This window comes from Lemur catta, chromosome 2 (genome assembly GCF_020740605.2).
Source record: "Lemur catta isolate mLemCat1 chromosome 2, mLemCat1.pri, whole genome shotgun sequence".
In the NCBI taxonomy this organism is placed as follows: Eukaryota; Metazoa; Chordata; class Mammalia; order Primates; family Lemuridae; genus Lemur; species Lemur catta.
In genome coordinates, this window is record NC_059129.1 from 5,658,277 (window position 1) to 5,680,195 (window position 21,919).

The 21,919-nt window shown below is 43.1% G+C and overlaps 1 protein-coding gene across 12 annotated transcripts in view; it reads left to right on the top strand.

Moving 5' to 3' along the window:
• RBFOX1 (RNA binding fox-1 homolog 1) overlaps nt 1–21,919 on the top strand; it is a 165,325-nt gene that overhangs the window by 93,832 nt on the left and 49,574 nt on the right. For all 12 annotated transcript variants that reach the window (XM_045542548.1, XM_045542547.1, XM_045542549.1 and 9 more), the window contains one exon: nt 20,032–20,164. In XM_045542548.1, the coding sequence (XP_045398504.1) occupies nt 20,032–20,164 (133 nt within the window). The remainder of the gene's footprint in view (nt 1–20,031; nt 20,165–21,919) is intronic.

Here is a 21,919-nt window from a genome sequence, read left to right on the forward strand (position 1 = left end):
CTCCGCCCCACCCTCGCTTGTGACCCTCCGCGAGGCGAAGTGACTTCCATAAGCATGTCTCTGTTTCCCTGTTGCCTTAGCATCCGAACCCCTCTGCTCATGACCATTCACGTCTGAATCCTCACCTCCCAGATGTCCCAGCCATCCCTCGTCAGACCTGTCAGGATCGTGGGCATGGGGTTGGCGGAAGGGTGGTGGGAGGGTGGGAAGCTACAGCTATAGCCTTTTATCATAGCTTTGCAAATTCATATAAAAAATAATTTAAATAATACATGCAGGTCATCCAAAAGGCAACCCTAGCCTAGCCAAAGATGCTTGATGGGTAGTCTTGGGGACAATTGTCTCGCTATTGAAAATCTAACTAGCCTGCAGCTAGTGACTTATTTGCAAAGCTGTTCTGTCTTTTGCTGTATGACTCCAATGAGGAGGAGAAGAGAAGAATGGGGTTCTCCCCCATTTAAGTAGGTGGGGGGCAGTGAACAATAATGAAAAATGTCTCTTAGGAAGTGGGGGCACTTTGACATACATAAATACAGCTGTCATTTGCTGGAGGGAGAAGACCAAAAATCTATATGGAAAGTAGATCACAGTGTTGATATGGAAGAACCAAAGTTTCCTCTGCCTGGGATGGATGCTCCAGGGTAGAGAGTGCCCCACCCCTGTCCCACTTCCCAGAGCAGGTTGAAGAATTAAAGCTCTAGCTGATTCCACCACGTTCTCCCGGAAGATGGTTTGCCCCTCCTCAAAGAGTCTCCCAGCCACAGCCAAGACTTTGTCATCTATTTTATACAATGTATATAAGTCCCGTGAAATTCCCAGAACTGCCAGATGAGTCCTCCATAGGGTCAGTACTCAGAAGTGAGTCTGGGGGCCCTGCTGGGGAGTGTGGGTGTTTCTGGGACCAGCAGGAGAATGGAGTAGGGAGGGAAGCAGAGGTACCAGGCCCACGCCTGTCAAGAGGCTGAGAGACAGAGGAGAATCCTCATCCCTGGGCCAAAATCCAGCATTTCCATTCCCTAAGTGTGAGGTTGAGACACACCGAGCTCCTCCCGGTGGGGCAAGGTGAATATGTAATGAGATGACAAACCTGAGGTTTCTGACGTCTTCAGGAGGTTGGGGCAGCCGGTTATTTCTCCCACCCAGAGTGTAATTGTCAGGGATAGTTTGGGCGTTAATGAAATGCAAGGTATATTTCTGTGCCCCCAAGAAGCCAGAATTTAACCATATTGGCAAGGAGTAGTTCTTTCTGAATTTGTGAAATTGTCCCCTTTGGGCCAATGTAAATGTGTGTGTACGTATCTCCTAAAATTATTAATATAATGCCGCTACACATTTTCACATGTGCAGCCTTGTTTATTCCTCTTGAGACCTGCACCAGGTAGGTACCATCATGTTTGCTTTGCAGTTGAGGAAGTAGATGGTGCGGAGAAGTGGATTAATTTACCCAGGATCACACAGCCAGGATGTGGTGGATTTGTTTTTTGAACGTGGGGACATGATTCAACCTTCAGCTGCCTTTCTGGGTCCTTTTGACTCTAACTCCCATCATTGTTTCATTTACCTGCCCCCACTTCTCCTCTATAAATGTTATTTTCTGAAGGAGAGTTGATATACCATAGGGTTGAGTCCCAGAGTATTATTTTATTTTTTTCTCTAACACTGTTGTCCTATGGAACTATCGGGATGAAACCTTTATCTGCTCTGTCCAGCGCAGTGCCGATGGGATGGAGGGACTGATTTTATTTTATTTTAATTGACGTTACCTTAATTAGCCACATGAGGCTAATGGTTACCATATTGGACAGTATGGCTCTATATGATCATATGACCTATTTATATTTCAGTTTTCTTTACAGAAGGGAACAAATTAACTCCAAAAAAGGGCTAGTTTAAATTGGTACAGGTATTATAAAGTGATTTGGGGAAAGTGTGTGTCTTACATATCAAACATGGAAATATTTCACAAACTCTGCACAATAACATAGCCAAAGCGTACAGAGAAAATGAAACGAACCAAAGCAGGGATTGTCGCCAAAACCATCCCAGGGCCCGTCTTATAAGGCTTATGAATTAAGAATGGTTTTTAGATTTTCCAAGGATTGTGAAAACAAAACAAACAAAACAAAAACAAAGAAGAATACGTGCTAGAGACATAGGTGGCCCACAAGGCCTAAAATATTAACAACCTGGCTCTTTTCAGAAAGTATGCCCTTCTGATTTAAAAGGTCAACTTTATTATTAAAAATATAAAGTGGCAATATCACTTCAGCTGTATATAATTATACTTTTTTCTAGGTTTAAAGTAAAAATTTATAATAATTATGGAAACCGTAGAATGTGTGTCCAACATCCTTGACTTTTAAATTACATCATCAGTCAGTATTACCCACACATTAGTCATCCTATTGTTTTCATTTATTATCGTGCCATATGCTCTTTATGAAAATATGTTAATGGCCCCATAATACTCTTGTTTAATTATGTTATATTTTAATCTGTTCCCTCTACTGTAGAGAACGTAGGTTCATTGCAGTATTAAACAAAATAAACATCCTTTGATATAGCAGTTTCAAAGAAAGCAACAATTAATAGCTAAGCCTGCTACCCCACAGAAAGGCAAAACAAAAACTAGGTTTTTTTACAATAAGAATCTTTACTTGTCGATCTCTTAAGCAAGAGTATTCAGAGTGGCAAGCTCGATTAATTAGTAATTTGTAGTGGTGACCAACTCGGAGACCTCTCCTTCTCTAGTTGGGTGGCCAGAGGGGCCTCCGGTTATTTCCACCTTGAGGTTGTGCAGTGGGACGGAGCATAAAGGTTATCGGCCCATCCCTAGGATGCATTATAGAGGTTTCCTTTCTTCTGTGTGGCTTTTAGGTCCGGGCTGTGTGCAGTTAGCTGGCTTCTTTGCAGCATACACTTAGGTTTTCTCTTCCAGATTAAGACACATTTTATAATATGAAGCTATATCCCATTTCCTTAATCAGTTCAGCCAGTATATAAAGGGTCTCCTCTCTCTCTCTCTCTCTCTCTCTCTCTCTCTCTCTCTCTCTCTCTCTCTCTCTCTCTCTCTCACACACACACACACACACACACACACACACACACACACACACTCATGGTCATGCAGTATCCCTCTCCTCCCTTCAGGTCTGATTTGCACACGGCTAAGAGCTACATATATTGTCTTGGAGATCTGATGGGCACAGCCTCTTTTTCCTTAAGAATTCAACCATCTTCCTTAAAGTTGAGGCTTCCTCACTTCTCAGCAATCTTTGAGGACATGCTTGTTTTTTAGCTTGAATATGCATGTGTTTACCATTTCTATTTAACAGTCGTGCACCTGAGGAAAGGTGTGTGTAAATTACACTTCTGTATATTGGATCCTAGGTGTCTACTGACTTCCAAGATCACTCTGGAGGTTTTTTGTTTGTTTGTTTTTTGGGTTTTTTTCTTTCATGGATTTTTAACTGGCTTTGGATGTTTTAGACTTAAATTGCCCCTCTTCCTAACCAAATAGCTAATCATCTGTAAATAACACCCTTAAATGCAGTAGGGGAGATGGTTTTTAAAGGAACCCTGCTGAATTAGTCTGTAATGAAAATAATTCCTACTGAAGCTATCTGCTTTTTAAGATTGCATTTTTGCATATTTTTTCCTAAGTGAATCATCCTGATACTATGACCCAGGACATCCAGAAGCATTAAGAGAAAGATGTTCACTCATTAACTACAACCTAATCCTATAAACTCTCCTATCTGACCCCAACTAACCCAGTTTTTTCTCTCCTCACCCCCAAACTTTATGCTGATTTGAAACCTAGTTCAACTTCAGTCACAGGGCATCATATGTCCCCTTCCATGTTCTAATAACCCACTCTCCTCCGAAATGTAAAATAGGTCTGCTTTATATCAAACTTTAAATGAAGTCAGAGCAAAACTCCAGAGAATCAGGCAAGACCACCTATTATAGTATCAAATGCAAAACATTTACTATTAATGTTTTTGAATAGGCTTTGAGTAACAAGCAATACAAACCCTTAGCAGAGAGTGTTAGTGAAGCTGGGGCAGGGCTGGTGGCATGTCACTGCCCAGCCCTTTCTGAGGGCCAAGGGTCTGTTGGCTCCTCTTGTGCACGGTAAGGGCACTAGCTGCATTATTACCAGGGCTGTCTGCATACAGCGAATGCTTAACATCAAACTCAGCCCCAGGCAGAAATAGGACGGTAAAGAACATAGCACATCTCTTCCAAATGAAAACAAGACTTCCATTTTGCTTCGCTGAAATATCAAGAGGTAAATTCGCTGGTTGTGTGGATGGGAAAGTCCACTTCTGATTTAGATTAGCAAAGCGTGCTCTCACTGATCCTCATTTACATATGAAGTAGCTGTTTGCAGAAGCAGGTACATGTTATCATCCTTATTTTGTTTTCTTCACAATTTTATGAATAGATTTTAAATTACAAAAGTAACAGGTGCTCATTGCAATCAGTGAAGCACACACATAAACACACACACACACGATTGGAATAATGTAATAATATCCCCCCGTTATCCAGTAACACACGCCCTTAAAGTCACCTGTGTGGACTCCCAGGAAACACCTTTTCACGTTTTCTCTGTTGTAATTCAAAGAAGGACAAACACACTTACAATGGGGTGGGAGTGTCAGTCATTTGACCTTATACGGAGGAGAGTGTACACATACATGTTTACGTGCTCATCACATGTATTAGTCTTATTTAGTTCCACCTAATAATATTGTGACCATCTCTCTTTAAGCCTTTGTGATATTTTCACGCTATTTCATACTGAGGATGGCTAACAGTTTATTCAACCATTCTCCATAGGTAGTCATTCAAGCTCCTTTTTTTTTTTATATCCCCTCCATAAAGGCTGTAGTAAAAATGTTTGTGTACACCCTTACACACCAGCACTTCAGAGTCTACACCTACATTCCTAAAGATGGGATTGTGGGTTTCATCCCCACAGTCTTTCCAGCACTGACATATTTTGCTCTCTTTAATTTTTCAAATCGGAGAGGTGAAAAATAACATTTCCATTTGCCTTTCTCCTAATAACGAACCTTATCTTTCACATATTCAGTTGTCATTTAGACTTTACCTTTTGTGAATTTCTGGTGTACATCTTCCCATTCTCTCATATGTTTTTCTCATTTTATTGTTAATTCCCTTATGAGGGATATTTGTTCATTAGGGAGAATAATCTGTAAATAATACAGATGTTGCAAACGTATTTCCTATTTGGGCCATTTGACTTGGCTTACATATCACTGTCCATTTTTAATTCTATAGGCAAAGGTATCTGTCTTTTCGTTTGCTATCAGTCTTAGGTAGCATTTTCCATTACAAAATCTAAAGTGAACAAGTTTTGATTAGCACCATATCAGTCAGCTCAGGCTGCCATAACAAAATACCAGAAACTGGGAGGCTTCGACAACAGCATTTATTTCCTCACTTTCTGGAGGCTGGAAGATGGAGATCGGGGCGCTGGCACAGTTGCACTCTGCAGAGGGCTGCCGCCTCCCTGTGTTGTCACATGACAGAGCACATGCGCATGAGCTGTTGGTGGCATCTCTTCATGTAAGGGCACCGTTCCCATGTAAGTGCCTCACCCTCAAGGCCTCATCGAAACCTAATTGCCTCTCAAAAGCCCCACTTCCCAGTACCACCATAGTGAGGGTTAGGGCGTCCTTCTACGCATGAATTTGTATGGAGACAGAGTTCAGTCCATAGCAAGCCCCTTGATCCGAGGATGCCAGTTTTATTTGTCAAGGGCTAGAAAAGCATTTTTCGCTAGAAATTTCTGTATGGTTCCATATGCTTATCAATGCAAATGGGTCTATTTCTGCAGTTACCTGGAAGCCACAGCTGAATGTTAGATCCATGTCAGGACAAATCCTAAAGTTAAAGGAAGATGAACGCTATTTTTCCCTGAGATACTCACCCCAACCCTCCTCAAAAAAAAAAAAAAAAAAAAAAAAAAAATCTGATATCACAGGCAAATGCTTGGGAACCTAAATGTTATCAAAATGCAAAATCATTTCCTCATTTATTCACTCCTAATGAAACTCAAGGGCAAGTGGTAGTGGCATAGTTTTAATTGATATATTGATTGCAGATTTTATGGAAGTAATTGTGTGGAATTCATAAAACAATGATTTAAGTGGCAGAAACATATATAAATCAGGCTGCACTATTCTACTTTTAGGTAATTGGTAGAACTTCCATTGGTTTCTGTAATTAAAGTAAGGGCCTAAATTAATTTACGGCTTCCTCTTTCTCCTGCACAATAGAGAAAATGTCCGTGGACTGAGTTCAGTTAATAGAAAGTGTATATGCAGGTCATTGTGTTACTGACACGTCGGTGTAAAGAATTGTGTCTTCTTTCTCCCTCGCTTGCTGGTAGCTCATAGCTTCTTGGTTGTCCCCAAGATGTTTTTGTCCTAATCTTTCCTGGAGAGGTTTTTTTAAAACAAAAATAACTGCTGCTAGGAGTAGCGTCAACCAGTGAGGTGCTCACTTCAGACAAAATTTAAAGGGGTGCCAAAAAATTCAGTAATCCAGACAAATAACATTTTAATGCAATATGTTTTTAAAATCAAAATGAATGGGAAAAGATACACGATGAACAGAATGTTAAAATTTCCTAAAATGACAGGATGGGTATTGTTAACTTTTCCTTTTGGAGCCGTAGGATTCAAGATGGCTTAGTGCATCCTTCTTTGTTTATATTTTGATAGTCTGCTCATCATGAAATAAAAAAAAAAAAAAACAGTTTGGCATTTTAAAAAACATTGCATTAAAACATGATTTATCTTGATTACTGAGGTTGTTTTGTGTGTGTATGTGTGTGTGTGTTCCTCCAACATACACTCAAGTTCTGCAACCAAGGTGAATGCCGAATTGTCATCACCCTGGTTCCAGCCCTGGAATGATGGTGACAATGACAATGAAAACCGAGCCATGGATACTGAGCACTCACTATGTGGTAGGCATTCTGCTAAGCTCTTCTCATGAGCTTTTGCACTTAGTCCTCACGAGAAACTATGAAATAGGAGTGATGATGGCACCACCTTGTCTCATGAGGAAATTTAGGCTTAGAGGTATTTAGGAGCTTGTCAGAGATCACCCAGTTAGATGGAATTTGAACCCAGCCTGTGTGAACCCCAGTCCTTTTAACTACTCTCTCATTTTGCACCCCTGTGTCTAGATCATATTTATGCTTTCATCTTACTTTAATATGTACCAGGAGAAGGGTATCTTTTTCATGTAACTATGGAGTTTTTGGTGTCCCCCTCCCCCACCCGCTGCTGAAGTGTTGCAATGCGGGGCTGCAAGGAATGGCTGAGCTGCAAGGAATGGCTGAGCATGGAGTGATCCTGCAAAACCTCTGAGCAGTGCCCAGCATCTCTCTTTGCACCAAGATTGTGCCTTCTCCTCCCTGTCCCATGATTTCTGGAGAGGCAGTTTTTTCCCTATCTGATATGTCTGTCCAGAGCTTAGCAAAACTTGTTCTTTAAAAGGCCAAATAGTATACGCAGCTTTACAGGCTATCTGGTCTCTGTTGCAACTACTTAATTCTGTTGTGGCTTCAAAATAGCCACAGACTACTACACATGTAGCCATAGACTGTAATACCTGCGTATAAATGAATAGTTGTGGCTGTGTTCCAATAAAGCTTTGTTTACAAAAACCGTCTGTAGGCCAGATGTGGCCCAAGGGTCATAATTTACCCACCTCTTTGTCAGGCTGTCATCTCATTTGAAAGGGCAGAATATCACTGCTTCTGCCATCATTTGTCACTGCAGACAGACTCACTTGGCTACTGAGTTCCTATTTCCTGCATCGAACCCACGTATTGAGAGATTTCTGAGATACCTGCTATGGGCCATGTTCTGCCTGTTGCCTCTGTCACAGCACACGCATGATTTAACGAACAGGGGTCGTGCACGATTGGGCACAGTTGTCCAGCTACCACCCCACCGATGGTGAACTCCAAGAATCATTCTTTATCCATCACTGAAGCATCATCTCTTTGCTTTGGTCCATCTGCTCAGCTTTCCCCATGGCCCAGCACACCTCTGATTTATTAACAAAAGAAATTTTAAGAGGCTTTTACTAGCTCTATGTTAAATCCATTATTCTACCTGGATACCAGTCCTCAGAACAGGTGCGTTTGTATTTTCAATCCCTGCCCGTCACCACTAACCACAACTCTTCCACTGATGCCAGTGGTTACTTTGGCTGAGTCATAATCATAGCCCACTTTGTTGTTGTTGTGCTTTGGCCTTTTTTTTTTTTCTTTTTCCTTTTTACCAATTTCAGGAAATGTTTTTTTTTTAAAAAAGAAAAAAAACCAACACTGGTTGAAGTCCCCCAGTTCTTCACACGAAGCATCTGCAAAGAGGAGGCCACATTTCAAGCGGCTCCTGTCTAGCTCGCTCTCTGAGCTTTGGTTATTAATCTCAATGCAGAATAGCGGGTTTTCGTCTTTTTCAGATGGGGGTCTCGCTTCTGCAAAAGGCTGCCAATTGCAAAAACGACTGTCCCGTGGTGTGCCCCCAAACATCTTATTTGTCTTGATATTTCTTTCACAGAAATACATATGACAGATAAGGAGTCACTGGAGGATGCGTTTGCTTTGTGTCAGACAGATATTAAAACAATAAACCATGTTGCCCTGGGATTCTGGTGCATACACAGCCAGAGAACAAGGCCGAGATGAGATGTTTCTTAAAGGCAGCGAGGCAGTTCCGGGGGAATTCCCTGGAAACCCCAAGTCCTGTGATAGCGTCGACAGAATGTATTTTTTTAATGCTCACGTTTTCTTAAGAGGATCAACTGGCTGGTGCAGCTCTCACGTTTAACCCCCTGACAATGCCCACCCTGCTCCGGCCTTGGCAGAGGCGAGAAAGCAAGCCCTCCATCGTTTAAGAAGCTTATTCTGAGAGTGTATTTTTTAAGCACTCATCTGCCATTTACTTGTTTCCTCAAGCTAACGTGCATTTAAAATGGGATGGGCGGGGAGGAATGTGTTCTATGTTCAGAGCTCTGAACAGGAAAGTTGCAGGGGCCGAAGAGAAGGTCCTGCTTAGTTCCTGGAAAATAAAGGAGGGCGGCTGGATGCAGTGGAACAGGTGCACGTTCCTAGGGGACCCAGCTCTGGAGATTGAGCCAAGCCCTCTCTAGGTCTGCAGAGCTGGGAGTGAGCAGCTTAGGAGAGGAGAAGCAGCAACCGATGACACTCATATGATTCAAGTGCTGGAGCAGGGATTCTTGATGCTTTTTGGATAAAAATGCCTCCAAGCACAGAGGTGGCCACTCCTCCCCTTGCCTTATTTCTCTTCAGAAACAAATCTCCCACTCGGTGCAAAGACGCATGAAAGGCAGTTGAGTTTGCCTCCCTTGGAAGGAAAAAGAACCTGACATAGTTCATTTAAACCCAGTAATTTAAACACTAGCTTCCTGAAGAATGCCAAAAACACCATTTTCTTAAATCATGCATTCATTTATATAAAAGAAGTGTCATGCCAAAAGCTATTTATTGCTGCTGAAGAACTTGGGAGCAGCATTAAGAAAATGCAGTTTGGGGACCAAATAACACACCACGTCTTTCAGATCCATCTCCTTGTGTTCTGTGTGCCTGCAACGTAGGCTCTTGAAGCCTAATTGTTTTTTGTGTAAAAGTAAACAGGCAAACATAGGAGAACCCTCTCTATAGGCACAGCAGTCCGTGGGTATATATCATCCCCATCCTTAACATTTGCTACAGAGATCTCAGAAACATTTCCTAAAGACCATTTTTTTCCTCACAAATCCTAATCCCTGCTACTGGTTTTTACAAAGGTCTCCTTAAGCTACAATGTGATTTAGTGGGGAAGAAAAGCTGGATTCAGGCAGAGCTGCGAGTAAATTATCAGGGTACTCTAGTGCTTTGATTGTGGCCAAGTCTCTCTGCGATGTAAATAGCCATGAATATTCACCTACCCACAAGCATTAAAGGAGAGAGTTTGTGCAGAGTCTTTCGGGCTTCTTGAGGCATGATGGCTTCTCAAATGGCTTTTCCCTTTTCTTCCTTAAAAGCCATCTTGTCCAGGATTTTTAAAGGTTCACCAAAGAAGCTGGTTTGGAAAGTTTTATATTAGTCTAGTGGCTAGACCACTGTGTCATTTCTGAATGATGCTCTTGTAGTCTGTTCTATATGGGGTTCTGGCTTGGATATTGGGCAGATGATCCCTAGGTCTGGATGGTACGTGTCCCCCAGGTTGGCTTTGTGTGTTGATCAAAGGATCCAGACTCTGTTTTTTAAGTCTGAAAGCCGGTGCTCAAAAGCAGGCGGCCTCAACACTGACAGACCAGCTATCCCCAAGTGATGGCTTGAACTGAAACGCACAATGCGTGTGCATCGTGTACCCATCCCGTGAGCCACCGCCAGCCCCCTCTGAGGACCTCAGGTTCAGGAGCTGCAGCAGCCCTAGAGAACCATGGGAAATCATCCCAGCATAAGGAAGCTAATTTATCTCACTTGCCCTGCTTCCTACCTGGAGAGGCAATTCACCAAGCTTGCTGTTTCAGCCAGCTGTTAGATAGATCATGAATGATTTAACAGTGGAAACTTTACTGTGTATGTGCACTCGATAAAGTAATTATTTATATAAATTATTTGGGGGTTTTTTCCCCCATGGCTTCCTGGAGTAGGGGGAGAAACTGAATTGACACCAGCACAGGTTTTGTTAGACTACTAGAGTGTGGTGAATTGCTTCGTCCAAATTAAAATAGATCTCAGCATTGCAGGGCTTTGTCTGTCTGCAGTGCTCCTTCAAAGGACAGAAAGCACCTTTGCCTTCTGCGGTCCTGCCAAGTTAAACACTACAAGATTAAGATTCATTCTCGTTTTGCTGAATGAAATGTTACAAAAATCCTGCCTGGGTTGCGGGGGGAATAGTCAATACCTGAGAGTAGACAGTTCCCAGATACCTCTTTCGCACAGCAAAAGCACATCACCGTGCACTCAGCAGCCGTGATATGCACCGCACGTCTGTTGGATTAATCTGACCGTTTGTAACCTGGGAGAAAAGAGACAACAGCTAACTTCGGGAGGTAAGCAGGAACAGCGTGGCAATTAGTTAAAACCAAGGCTTCTGTCTTCACTCAAAGACGTTAAATGATCAAAAATATTCGTGTGCATGAGTAGCTTGTTGGCTCCTGTTGTTGCTTTTTAAATGTGTTTTTTAAGTTAGGAAAACTTTCTGCTTTGGAAACATGATACTCAATGCTCAGAGTAAATCCCTGTGTGTTCATTGCATTGAGTTTTTTGGTTTTCCCTAGATGACTCATTTATTTATTTATGTATTTTAAAAAGGCTTGTTTCAAACCAAGTATTGAGTGAAGTGATATTTGATGACAATATGAACAAACTGATTATGTACAGAAAAAAGTGCAACATCCCAAAGTGTTATGGAAGTTTTTTATGCAAAGCTTCCAAGACTTTGAAATGAGTTTCTCATTCTAATCTTCCAAATTCAAAATTTCTGGTTGAATTTAGTCATAAGGAGCTCGTTATTTTGACAGTGATTAGGTTTGTGGGTACAACTGTGGCCTCTGCTGACACTACCCACTCGCTATTGCTATAGAGTCCACACTCCCAACCTTTTGCATTGACTATGACCCCCTGGGCTCACATCCAGATGTGAAGATCAGCCCCAGTGGGGAAGAAAAGCAGCTGGCCTTTGGACTCTTATCAGGAACGTAAATCAGTGCTGATCCCTATGGCCTGCATCCAATTAGCAGAAAAGGAGCAAAGCCTTTCCAGGTGTCTGGAAACCTCAGAACGTAAATATATAACAGAAGAAATGATGCGCATGTGTACACACACACAATGTCTCCTCCTGCCTCCCAACAAGGAGCATACTGAGATCTCTGGGAGACTTGTCAACAGATTCCCCTGCAAAGTAACCCAGTCCGTGATGAATTGGGGCAGGCTGTCTCAGGTGTGGGATGGCTCTAGGGAGGTGATGTAGCAGCTTGTACAAGCAGTAGGAGGAGGGACTCCAAATTGAGAGGCTTGAAGGTGCACAGAGAGAGTAGAGGTAGCTTTTTCCCAAAGCTGACTGGGGCTACTTTTGTGTGTGGTCGTACGTAGGATCGTAGTTTCTAATGTCAGGCTGCCTGGATTCAAATCATGGGGCGAGTATCTGAGCTGCTCTGCATACCTCCATCTCTGCCCCAGGAAGGCGAAGATGGCAGTAATCATGGTCCACATGGCTTTGTGAGGAGTGAGTGGGTTAATCCGTGGGTCTGGCAATTAGCATGTGTTTGTAAATGCGAGCTGTTATCATCATGCAGTTGAATCTCCTCCATCTGATAATGGAGTTTCAGAGATTGGGCTTTTGCCAGTTGTAATGGAGTTATTGCTTGGATTACCCCAGTTATCACTGCTTGGGTTTTTAGACAAGTGAGGTCGAGGATCCCCCATCATGAACCCCATCACTAACTCAGAGTTTCTGTTAGAATATTGCATCCTTCCTAGGAAGCCTCTCAGTTTAAGAACCGTCACCCATTTTTCTTCTGTAATTGAACTGCTGTTGTTTCAGTTAGTTACTACAGTTCGTTCTGGGTTCTTGTCACCATCTGATCAATATACATTTCAATGAGTACCTGGTGCCGGGTCATCTGCTAGATGCTGGAGGCACAGTAGTGACCAAAATACAGTCCTCAGGACATCCCAACAGAGAGACGTGTGATGAAGTTGAAATCAAAGATGATAAGAAGCTGATAAGTGAAGGAAAAATAAACCAACCGGGTAATGTAATAATGGTGATGGGTGTGGGAGTCAGGAGAGGTGAGACCAGATGGAGAGGCCATCCCTTAGAGGAAGTGATGTTGGAACCAAGATCTGAATTCGGGAATCAAGTTAACCCTTAGAGACTGGACACAGGAGAGAGGACCTGCAGAAGCTACTGAGACACAGCCGAGTGAGAGTAGAGAAAAATGGAACACGTTGGCCTCTGATAGTCTCATCCACAGCGTCTAGCCAAAGTAGAGGTTTAGATCAATAAATCTGGCTTGGACAAATCAGGCCGGTATAGTGTCACCATCTTTTTCCCCGTCAAAAATGTGCATTTCTCTCCCAAGTTCACATTCTTGCCAATTTCCTTCAACACATCCTAATCAGACCTATAACGGTCTAGAAACTTCTGGCTAATTTGGATTTGACTAAAACTTTTGTACCATGACGTTATGTAAAGAGATTCAATTATGGTGCGCAGTGTTTTGTGAGTAACTACCGCCCATAAAAAGTTAATTAATCAGGGCTGTGTCAATTTCCTCATGCCATGTCAATTTGCTGCAAGGTAATTAATCACTAATCACCCACCAAGCAGCAGGCCGAGGGACAATCCACAAGCCATTTATTGTCTTCCCCCAAATAAATGGCACACGCAGCCGGGAAGAAACACATCTTGCCTTTCATAATATTTTTATCGACACTTTTGCATGTTGTAATAGACTGCAGCAACAAGCAGCTGCAGTTCAATGGAATATGAATATTAAAGAAACAAATGAGCGAAGATTTATAGGACATTGCGTTTCTGTTATGTCAGTTTTGAGATTAAACCAAGCAAATGAACAGTGAAAAATTACTCTTCCATGTGGAGAATGGTGATTAGACTTGTACATTAATTAGAAATTTTTGTTTTCCTATTCAATGCATTTCAAATGAGGATGTCCTATAAGGAACTGTTTGTCCAAAATGTAGATTTATTCACTTCTAAACAGCAGTATTTAATATCAACATGCATTTTATACAGAAACAACAGTCGAGCCCAAATGTGCGTTTCAGGGATAAATATATGTGAATATGAGAACCAGAAATTCCACAAATTAAGTGGCCGTTTTGTTCTTTTTTGTAAATGACTGAAAGGATAGAACCCTGCTTTCCCTTTTCCCCCCAATGCTGAAATGACTGGATTAAAAAAAAAATTGAAAGCCTTCCCACTTTTGCTTTGAGTTGGAATTGAATATGCCCCATCATGTTAAATTTTTAATTTACCACCATTTAAAGGGAGTGACCTAGTTGTATGTAAATCCTGTGTTACAAACCAGTTTGAGGCACTTTTATTTGAGGTTCATTTTGAATAAAAGGAGACAGTGTAGTTTGCCGTTTGGAAAAATCATCAGATTTTTTGAGTCTTCACTGTGATGTTTTTGCACGACGCTCTGCCTCCGAAACTGCCACTGCGGCTGCCTGTTTGTCTCCCCTCGGTATGCTACCTATTACGCCACTACTTAATTTACGGTCCAGCACATGGAATGGGAGTTCCCCCAAGGGGAATCCTGCAAAACCGTGAACCTGCTGTTGAAAGCTCATCTGCACCCCCAGAATCGTGTAAGTGAATATTTCCTACCATAAATTACCCACAGAACAATTCCACCCCAAATTAGCATGAATATCTCTCAGTCTTAAAACCTTCCAAGGATGGGGAAAGGTGTCGTTATGGAGCAAAGGGAGAGGAGGAGTGGGACAGAGAGTGAGCCCCTTATCCCTTGGGATGCACACCTTTTCCAGGGCATCTGGCAATCTCATGCAAATTCAAACCGACGCACAAATGCAAAGAATAATTGCCCATTAAAGCGGTTGTATATTTTTATGGCTTTGATGCAGAATCTGCCCCCCTGTTGGGTTTTGCATCTGCTACTCTTCCATCTCTCCCAGAGCTCTAAAACTTTAATATGCAGTTTATAACCCTCAAGTATTTTCCACTGGCTTTGTGTTTCTTCTCTTGGGATTTCCGGGCTGGTGAGATGATCTCATTTGTGTTTATTTTCTAAGGTAAGCACCATGTTCGTAAAAGAGATGGAGGGAGAGAAGGCACGCTCCCTCGTCACTGTAACTACATTGAATGCAGAGCTCCTTTGAGGTGGGAGGTGGGGGCTTTGTCTTTGAGGGGCAGACAGGCAGTAAGCACTTGACACTTTGCAAAATGGCCCATTTGGCTGGTCAATACACCCACGTGTCTTCTGTTTAAAAAGGTTGATTTGCCTGGATACTTGAGCACATCATAGCGTACCTCTTGTTACATCCCTAAAGTTTCCATTCCATTGAGTTCCACGGTATAGAGCTCTTTATTTCCAAGAACTGAGATTGGCTACCCCACTAACCTGCCCAGAATATACTCTGGGTATAAATCTTAGCTGAAGGGGGAGCGTGGGTGGGCTGGGAATGTTTATGTGTCAACAAGATGCTCAATTGGTATTTGCTCCAAAAGCTCTTTACCCTGTTTTCTTTGAGAGAAATTCATTTTTAGCTTATGAGCTAAATCCAATTTTCGTTGCAGTGATACCAGATTTTTCACTTTGATTCATGCTGGATAAGGTTTAAAAGGGAACCTTTTCAGTATAATGAACCTGTGGGTGTTTTTCTTCCTTGTCTCTTTCATGCCAAGAACTAAGGATTTATACTGTATCTGCAAATCAACCTGAATACTTTCCATTGTTCCTCATTGATGGTCTGTTTACATGTTTATTAACCTGAAGTTGAACTAGGAAAAAATCAAACTTCCAGTGTTGGGGTTCAGAAATACTCATAATTTGATGTCTTTCTTTCCCCCTAACATTGCTCTTTAATTAAAAAAAGAGGCATTTACAAATATTCAATAGGGTGACAGGTTTGACTTTTATTTTGACATTGATTTAAACATTTTATTTAACATTGATTCCAGAAATGGAGAGGGCCTTGTGAGTTTCCATTTGGCATTTTGCATTGGCTTTATTAAACATTTATTAAACTGCCCACTTACTGGATTCAAACTCCTAAACTAGGCTACTGATAGATGACATGATGACTTATACTCAACAAAAGATAAGTCTCATGCCACAAGCTAAGCATATAATTAAGATCTTTTCTTTCTGTTAATACATGGTGGCAGGGTGAACCCATTTTGGTCTTGTTTAATTTGTATCTGAATCATCTGTCCAGGTAATTATTTCAAATATGCATTTAACTTTGCTCCAGCATTTACAAACCACTGAAGCTAGTAGGCGAGTAAGAAAAGTATCCATTCTTTCCATCCCATCTTGAGTTTAAAGGAAGTTTGACAAACAGTTGTGGGGATTTTTTTTTTTTGTCCTTGAAATTGACCATTTGTCTTAGTGGCATGAGAAGAAAGCCATGCTAGCCTAAACCAGCCATCCAGGGAAAAATATTTTCTAATCGAAATGGGAAGGAACACAGAACGCACAGCTACAAGTCAGATGAGTTTGGAATTATGAAGATTGTTATTTTCTGTTGTTCCTCGTTGCACATATATATCATCTTCAGGGACTGTTGTTGCTGGGTTGTAAGAGAGCACTGTCTAGGGCTGGATGGAGGGGGAGATATGACCAAATACCTTTTAGTAGATATTACCTGTCTGGGGGAAAAGTTTGATTCCTGCTTTTCCCCCAGAATAAGAAATATTTTCAAACCCTGGCAGTGTGCTGCAGTTAAAAATGAATTTCAGTGAATTGAGGGCTCTGATCATTCCAAGTGCAACACATTTGTCCAAGCTATCTCCTCTTGCATTGGAAGCATACCCATTCTGAGTCTGGTTGGTTTTGCTGGGCCAATGCTGCACCTAAAAGGATGAAAGTAGAAATTATCTTTCTGGGGACTGTGACTGAGATCCAGTTGTGTTGCTTTGAGTACTGGTTATCTGCACATTCTGGGCAGGCCACTTTGTACACAGAACAGTGTTGTGGAATCAGGACAGTGAAGAAGAGGGCCTCTGTTCTCCCAGAAGGAAGGAGACAATCATCAGTTAATAACCGACAGGGTGTTCAGGCACGGGGTCAAGTACCTGATGCCTCCTGGGTACCAGTCGGTCATGCTAACCGATGAGCAGAATGGATAGAGCCACAACCCTCACTGAGCTTGCATGCGAGCACTCGTGAGAGTCCCCCACTTCTGTGATCCAAGCTACTCAATTTTTACATGCACCAGGGGAGGATCAGGGTGGTCTTCTTCAGAAAAAAATATTACAAAAAAAGATGGAAAAGAAGGATGAAAATGAAGAAAGGAATGAGTAAAAGAATGAAGGGAGGGAGGGAGGGAAGGAAGGAAGGGAGGGAGGGAAGGAAGGAAGGGAGGGAGGGAGGGAGGGAAGGAAGGAAGGAAGGAAGGGAGGGAGGGAGGGAGGGAAGAGAAGGGAAGGGAAGGGAAGGGAAGGGAAGGGAAGGGAAGGGAAGGAGGCAGGGAGGGAGGAAGGAGGACAGAAACTAACTAGAAACTTCACAAAGGGACCCTTGGCCGGTGCTAGCTTAACCACAAGAAAAGATTAGCTGGAAAAACCATCTGCCTTCCAGACTTGAGTTCTCTAGCCACTTTCTCCATGAAGTCTCTGGCCTCAAAAAAGATCTGTAGAAACCTCCTTGTTTTGCCTAAGGGCTCTTGGCCTCCCAGGAAGGCGCTATTTAAGGCAGGAGTTGATTTGTAGTCCTTCCTATTATTCCTTTAACAAAATAAGAAGTTCCCTAATGTGCCCTGCTTGGGGGAGCCCGAAGAGCCACCCTGTTAAGTCTTGTAAACACCTTTTCCTGCGTCAGAATAGACATTTTCTCCCTGTAACAAAGAGGGTACAAAATGGAATCCTGGCTCTACACTTTTAACAGCACGCGCTCCCCTCGCTGTATTGCTGAGCTTCTGTTTCATGTTATATCTCAACATCTAAATCCTCCAAGAATTATTGTAAAACCTGCTTGTCGCTGAGAGGGAGCTTGTCTCGCTCACTCGGCGCTGCAGCCGGTGATAATGAATGGGTCAGCATAATTACCGTGCTTCCCCGCACAGGCGGCCAGCTGCTCCGCCAGATTGTGAATTTTTCATTTTCTTTATTTCGAAATCCAGGGTGTTCCTATGAAAACTTAATATTTGAACTGTGGCAAGATAGATCTGGAGTCAAAGCCATTCCCACTCATTTCCTCCCCAGCCCTGGAGCAAGTGTCTCATCTCTCATTACTTGTGGGCTTTTATGATATTAGGACTTACCTGCTCTCCCCATTAGACACCCGAACCCTTCTGCAAATTCAAGCCTGCCAGTTGAAGCCAGAGCCAGGAAACTCAGGTGCGAGGGGCTGGCAAGAGAGTTAAGTAAAACCGCATCATTTGTCTTCAACAACAATACAAATAAAGTTAAAAATAACCTTGATGGTCTTCTCAGATACAAACAGAAAGAGAGAACCATTCTGGCTGTGTTCTGCAATCCTTGAATTTTACCCGGATTGTGAGAGGAAGGTGTGGTGGAACCCATAGTTACAGGATGGCTGTGGGAGGTTCAGGAACACTCACGGGATTCCAGATAATAATGGCCAGTCGGTCCTCACTTTGGGTTCAAGGGTGTTACTCCAGCCCGTACAATTCCACGAGGAATTCAGGATGGCTTCTGTGGGGAATGCTATCCACCGTGTAGGTACAGACACACTCTGTCCATAGGTGTGGGTATAATTCTTAGATCTCTGGGGCCACTTTGGGGCCACCCCATGACCTCATAAGTAGGATTCCACTGGGGTCTCTCATGCATGCTTTTATTTTCCTTCCAATGTCCTTTTCTGCCTTTTTTGCTCCTTCCATCACCTTCAGCTGGGTCCATGCGTTAGTGTGCATAGAAAGGACCCTGGAGCAATGAGAAGACGGGAGGTGGAGAGCTTCTGCCCCTGAAGGTGACGGCAGGAAGGGGCCGTGCCCGTCTTCCCAGTTGGATACAGGGTGGAGACAATGTAATGAGATAGGAACCACAGCACCCTGCGAGAGGTCAGGGGTTCTGCTGCAGCCTGGAAAAGGGAAGCTTGGGTGTGCCGGCTCCCCTATGCTAAAGAGTTGCCTCCACTGCAGGACTCTCTGAACCTTGACTGTGGCTCTCCTGGGACAGCAGCTTCCCAAATACATTTTATCAGCAAAGCACCCCCTCCATGGGATGGGGTTTGGAACTGCTGCTGGCTACAGGGGGGGTGGACAACCACGGTCAGTGTGGTGAAAGCATTATGAGGTTCAGAGAAACAAAAGGAGCTTGGAGGCAACAGTGGTTTGTTTCCTGGCCCCCGGGGGCTCTGATGAGTTAGGATGTACATGCAGTGGGGGCAAGGACATCCCAGGTAGAGGCTACAGAGTTAATTATCAGACTTAATCACGCCCCCCTCCCCAGACTCCTTACCACATTGTCCTGCTCAGAGAATTATCCCCAAGGGAAGAAATCCCTACACACACTCTCTAAGAGTTCCCAGACTTCTCCATTTGTAATTTTGGTAGTTGCCTTTGCTTTTAAAAGCTGCATAGGAGGTTCGGGACCTTGTGACACATTGGTAATCTCTTCCTTAGGGCATGTGTGGTTTGTACACTTATGACACAGACATACGCCTGTAGGAATACTTAAAAGTTTTCACAAACAGTATATGTACATAAAGGGAAATGTGGAAAATCAAATGGGATGGGGGAAAAGCTATGAATAAAAAAACTGAGACTCCTGCAGTTTGGCCCCTGAAATAACTAATAGAATATGGAAATGTATGTGTATATGTATATACAAGTATGTGCATAAGCACACAGGTATAAATATGTGTATATACCTGCACACACACATTCATATGCACATATACATACACATGCATATACACGTGTATATTGTGCACTCATATAGACATAAACACGTATACATACGTATATATAGTGGTTGGGAAGACATTGCACGTACCTCTTGCAATCTGTCTACCTTTTTTTAAAATTTAAGTTTCTGCAGTGAGCTTTTCTCCTGTTGTTAAGAATTCTTTGTGTTTGTCATGTGCCATAGTGTCCTGGGCAAAGACACCACTGTCTTAACTAACCCATTCTCTCTGGAGTCCCACCTTGGCCTCCGCGCTGACTCCAGGCAGGAGGCGGGGGTCCCGCTTGGCCCTGCAGGGACAAGGGTCCTGGGGAGGTTCCCTCAGCTGCAGGGCGTGTGTCTCATGGCCTTTGCTCTGTTCTCTCCTCTCGTCCCGCAGTGCCCGGCTTCCCGTATCCAGCCGCCACCGCCGCGGCCGCCTACCGAGGGGCACACCTGCGAGGCCGCGGCCGCACCGTGTACAACACCTTCAGGGCCGCAGCGCCCCCGCCCCCGATCCCGGCCTATGGCGGGTAAGTTGGGGCAGCCTCCGGGGCGGGCCTCCCTGCACCAGCCCTCCCTCCCCAGAGGCACGGAGCTGTTTGCGAGCGCATGATGGTCTTGACTTCCCCACCAGAACCGCCCCAGCATGCAGCCCGGCGCGCGCCTGCCGTGGAGCACCTTGCAAAGAGTATTGAAAAATGAGTGTAATTTGTCCTGTCATGGTTGGTGCCTTTAAGCATTCTACATGTCACATGTTGTTATGTAAATTCTCTTTGAGACTGAATGCTGGAGAACAGAGAAATGGTTACAGCCAAAGATGTATTTCTGATGATTGCAAACATCTGGTTATTAAGGAGGTTGGACCACATTCGCCCCTTGAATTCCTCCACGGAGGGACGTGAGGTTTTTCCTACATAAAAATCACTGGGGTGGTCTTGCTCCTCTCCCCGGATATCTTGCGCTTCAAGGTTTATGAACCTTTTGCCCGAGAAGAGAAAATTAGGTGTGGAGTCAAATGCAAACATTCAACAGTTAATGAAATTGGAGTTAAGGTGCATTTTAGTTGGATTTTTCCAAGGCGGCATTTCCCTTCCTTTCTCCTCAGTGGGGAAAATGCAAATTGGTTTGTTTCCCATTGCTGGTTTGGTCCTTCTGTGCATAGACATTGGTATTGCCAGGTGAATATCAAGGAATGGTGGTGGATGCTCAGAAAAAGAAAATATGGTACTGATTGGTGGCAATCCCAAAAAGCTAGTCCCTCTGTCCTTCTCTGAGAGATCTGGCTAGAATATTCCTGCAGCCCTTAAGTCAGGAGAGAGGGATACCTCGAAGGTGGTGGCCCTAGATCAGGGGACATTTGCAAGGTCTAGAGGTGTTGCTGGTTGTCACAGCAGGAATGGAGAAGTGCTATGACATCTGTTGAGTGGAGTGGAAGGATGCCGCTAACACCCTCAATGCCCAGGACAGCCCCCAGCAAGGAAGAGTTATCACGTTCAAAGTCAAACTTGCTGCAGTTGAGAAACGCTGTTCGGTGGTAAATTCAGCTGTATCCCAAAGAGTCTGGCATGAGACTTCCCTAGCCAGTGACTGGCTTTCTAGTCTGTAGAAAAAAAGTATGGCTGCATTTAGGGCTGTCTGAAAAGGGTTCAATGCATTTTTTTTAGAGCTCTTCTGCATGTAAATCTTTTAGAAAATCTGAATTAGCCCAGATCGCCTCTCTGTTATACTAATGACAAAGGCAAACATAAGTGCAAAGATAATAAGATAGTGTCCATTGAGTTTCTTGTGCAGTCATTAAAGTTGGGTCAACTCTGGGCTTCGTAGTGTACAAAACAACAGCAAAACATATACTTTTTTACCCCAAGGATTAATTGGCTGTAAATTCTCCCTAGCTGCCCCCAAGTGTATCTGCACATTCTAACCCTTATTCAGGACCACGTGCTATAAGGAATCATTGACAGTAAAATCTTTATCTCCGTCCCTATGTAACTGAGCCCATTTTATAGGTCCAGAAATGCAGAAATAAAGATTTGTTATTCCCCAGGTCACACAATGAGTTATGAAGGAAAAAAAAAAAACCCAAGTTACCCTCTGAACTCATGTAATTACTAAAGCAAGATTCGTAGGCTATAAATGCAAAATTGTACTTTTATAACACATCAGTTTGCTGAAAATCATTATTTCAGTACACAGTAATTGTAGCTTTTCGGTATATATACCGTCAGTATCTTACCACTATATTGAACAGAAATAATAAAGTAAAATTATATGGCTTATCCTCACGT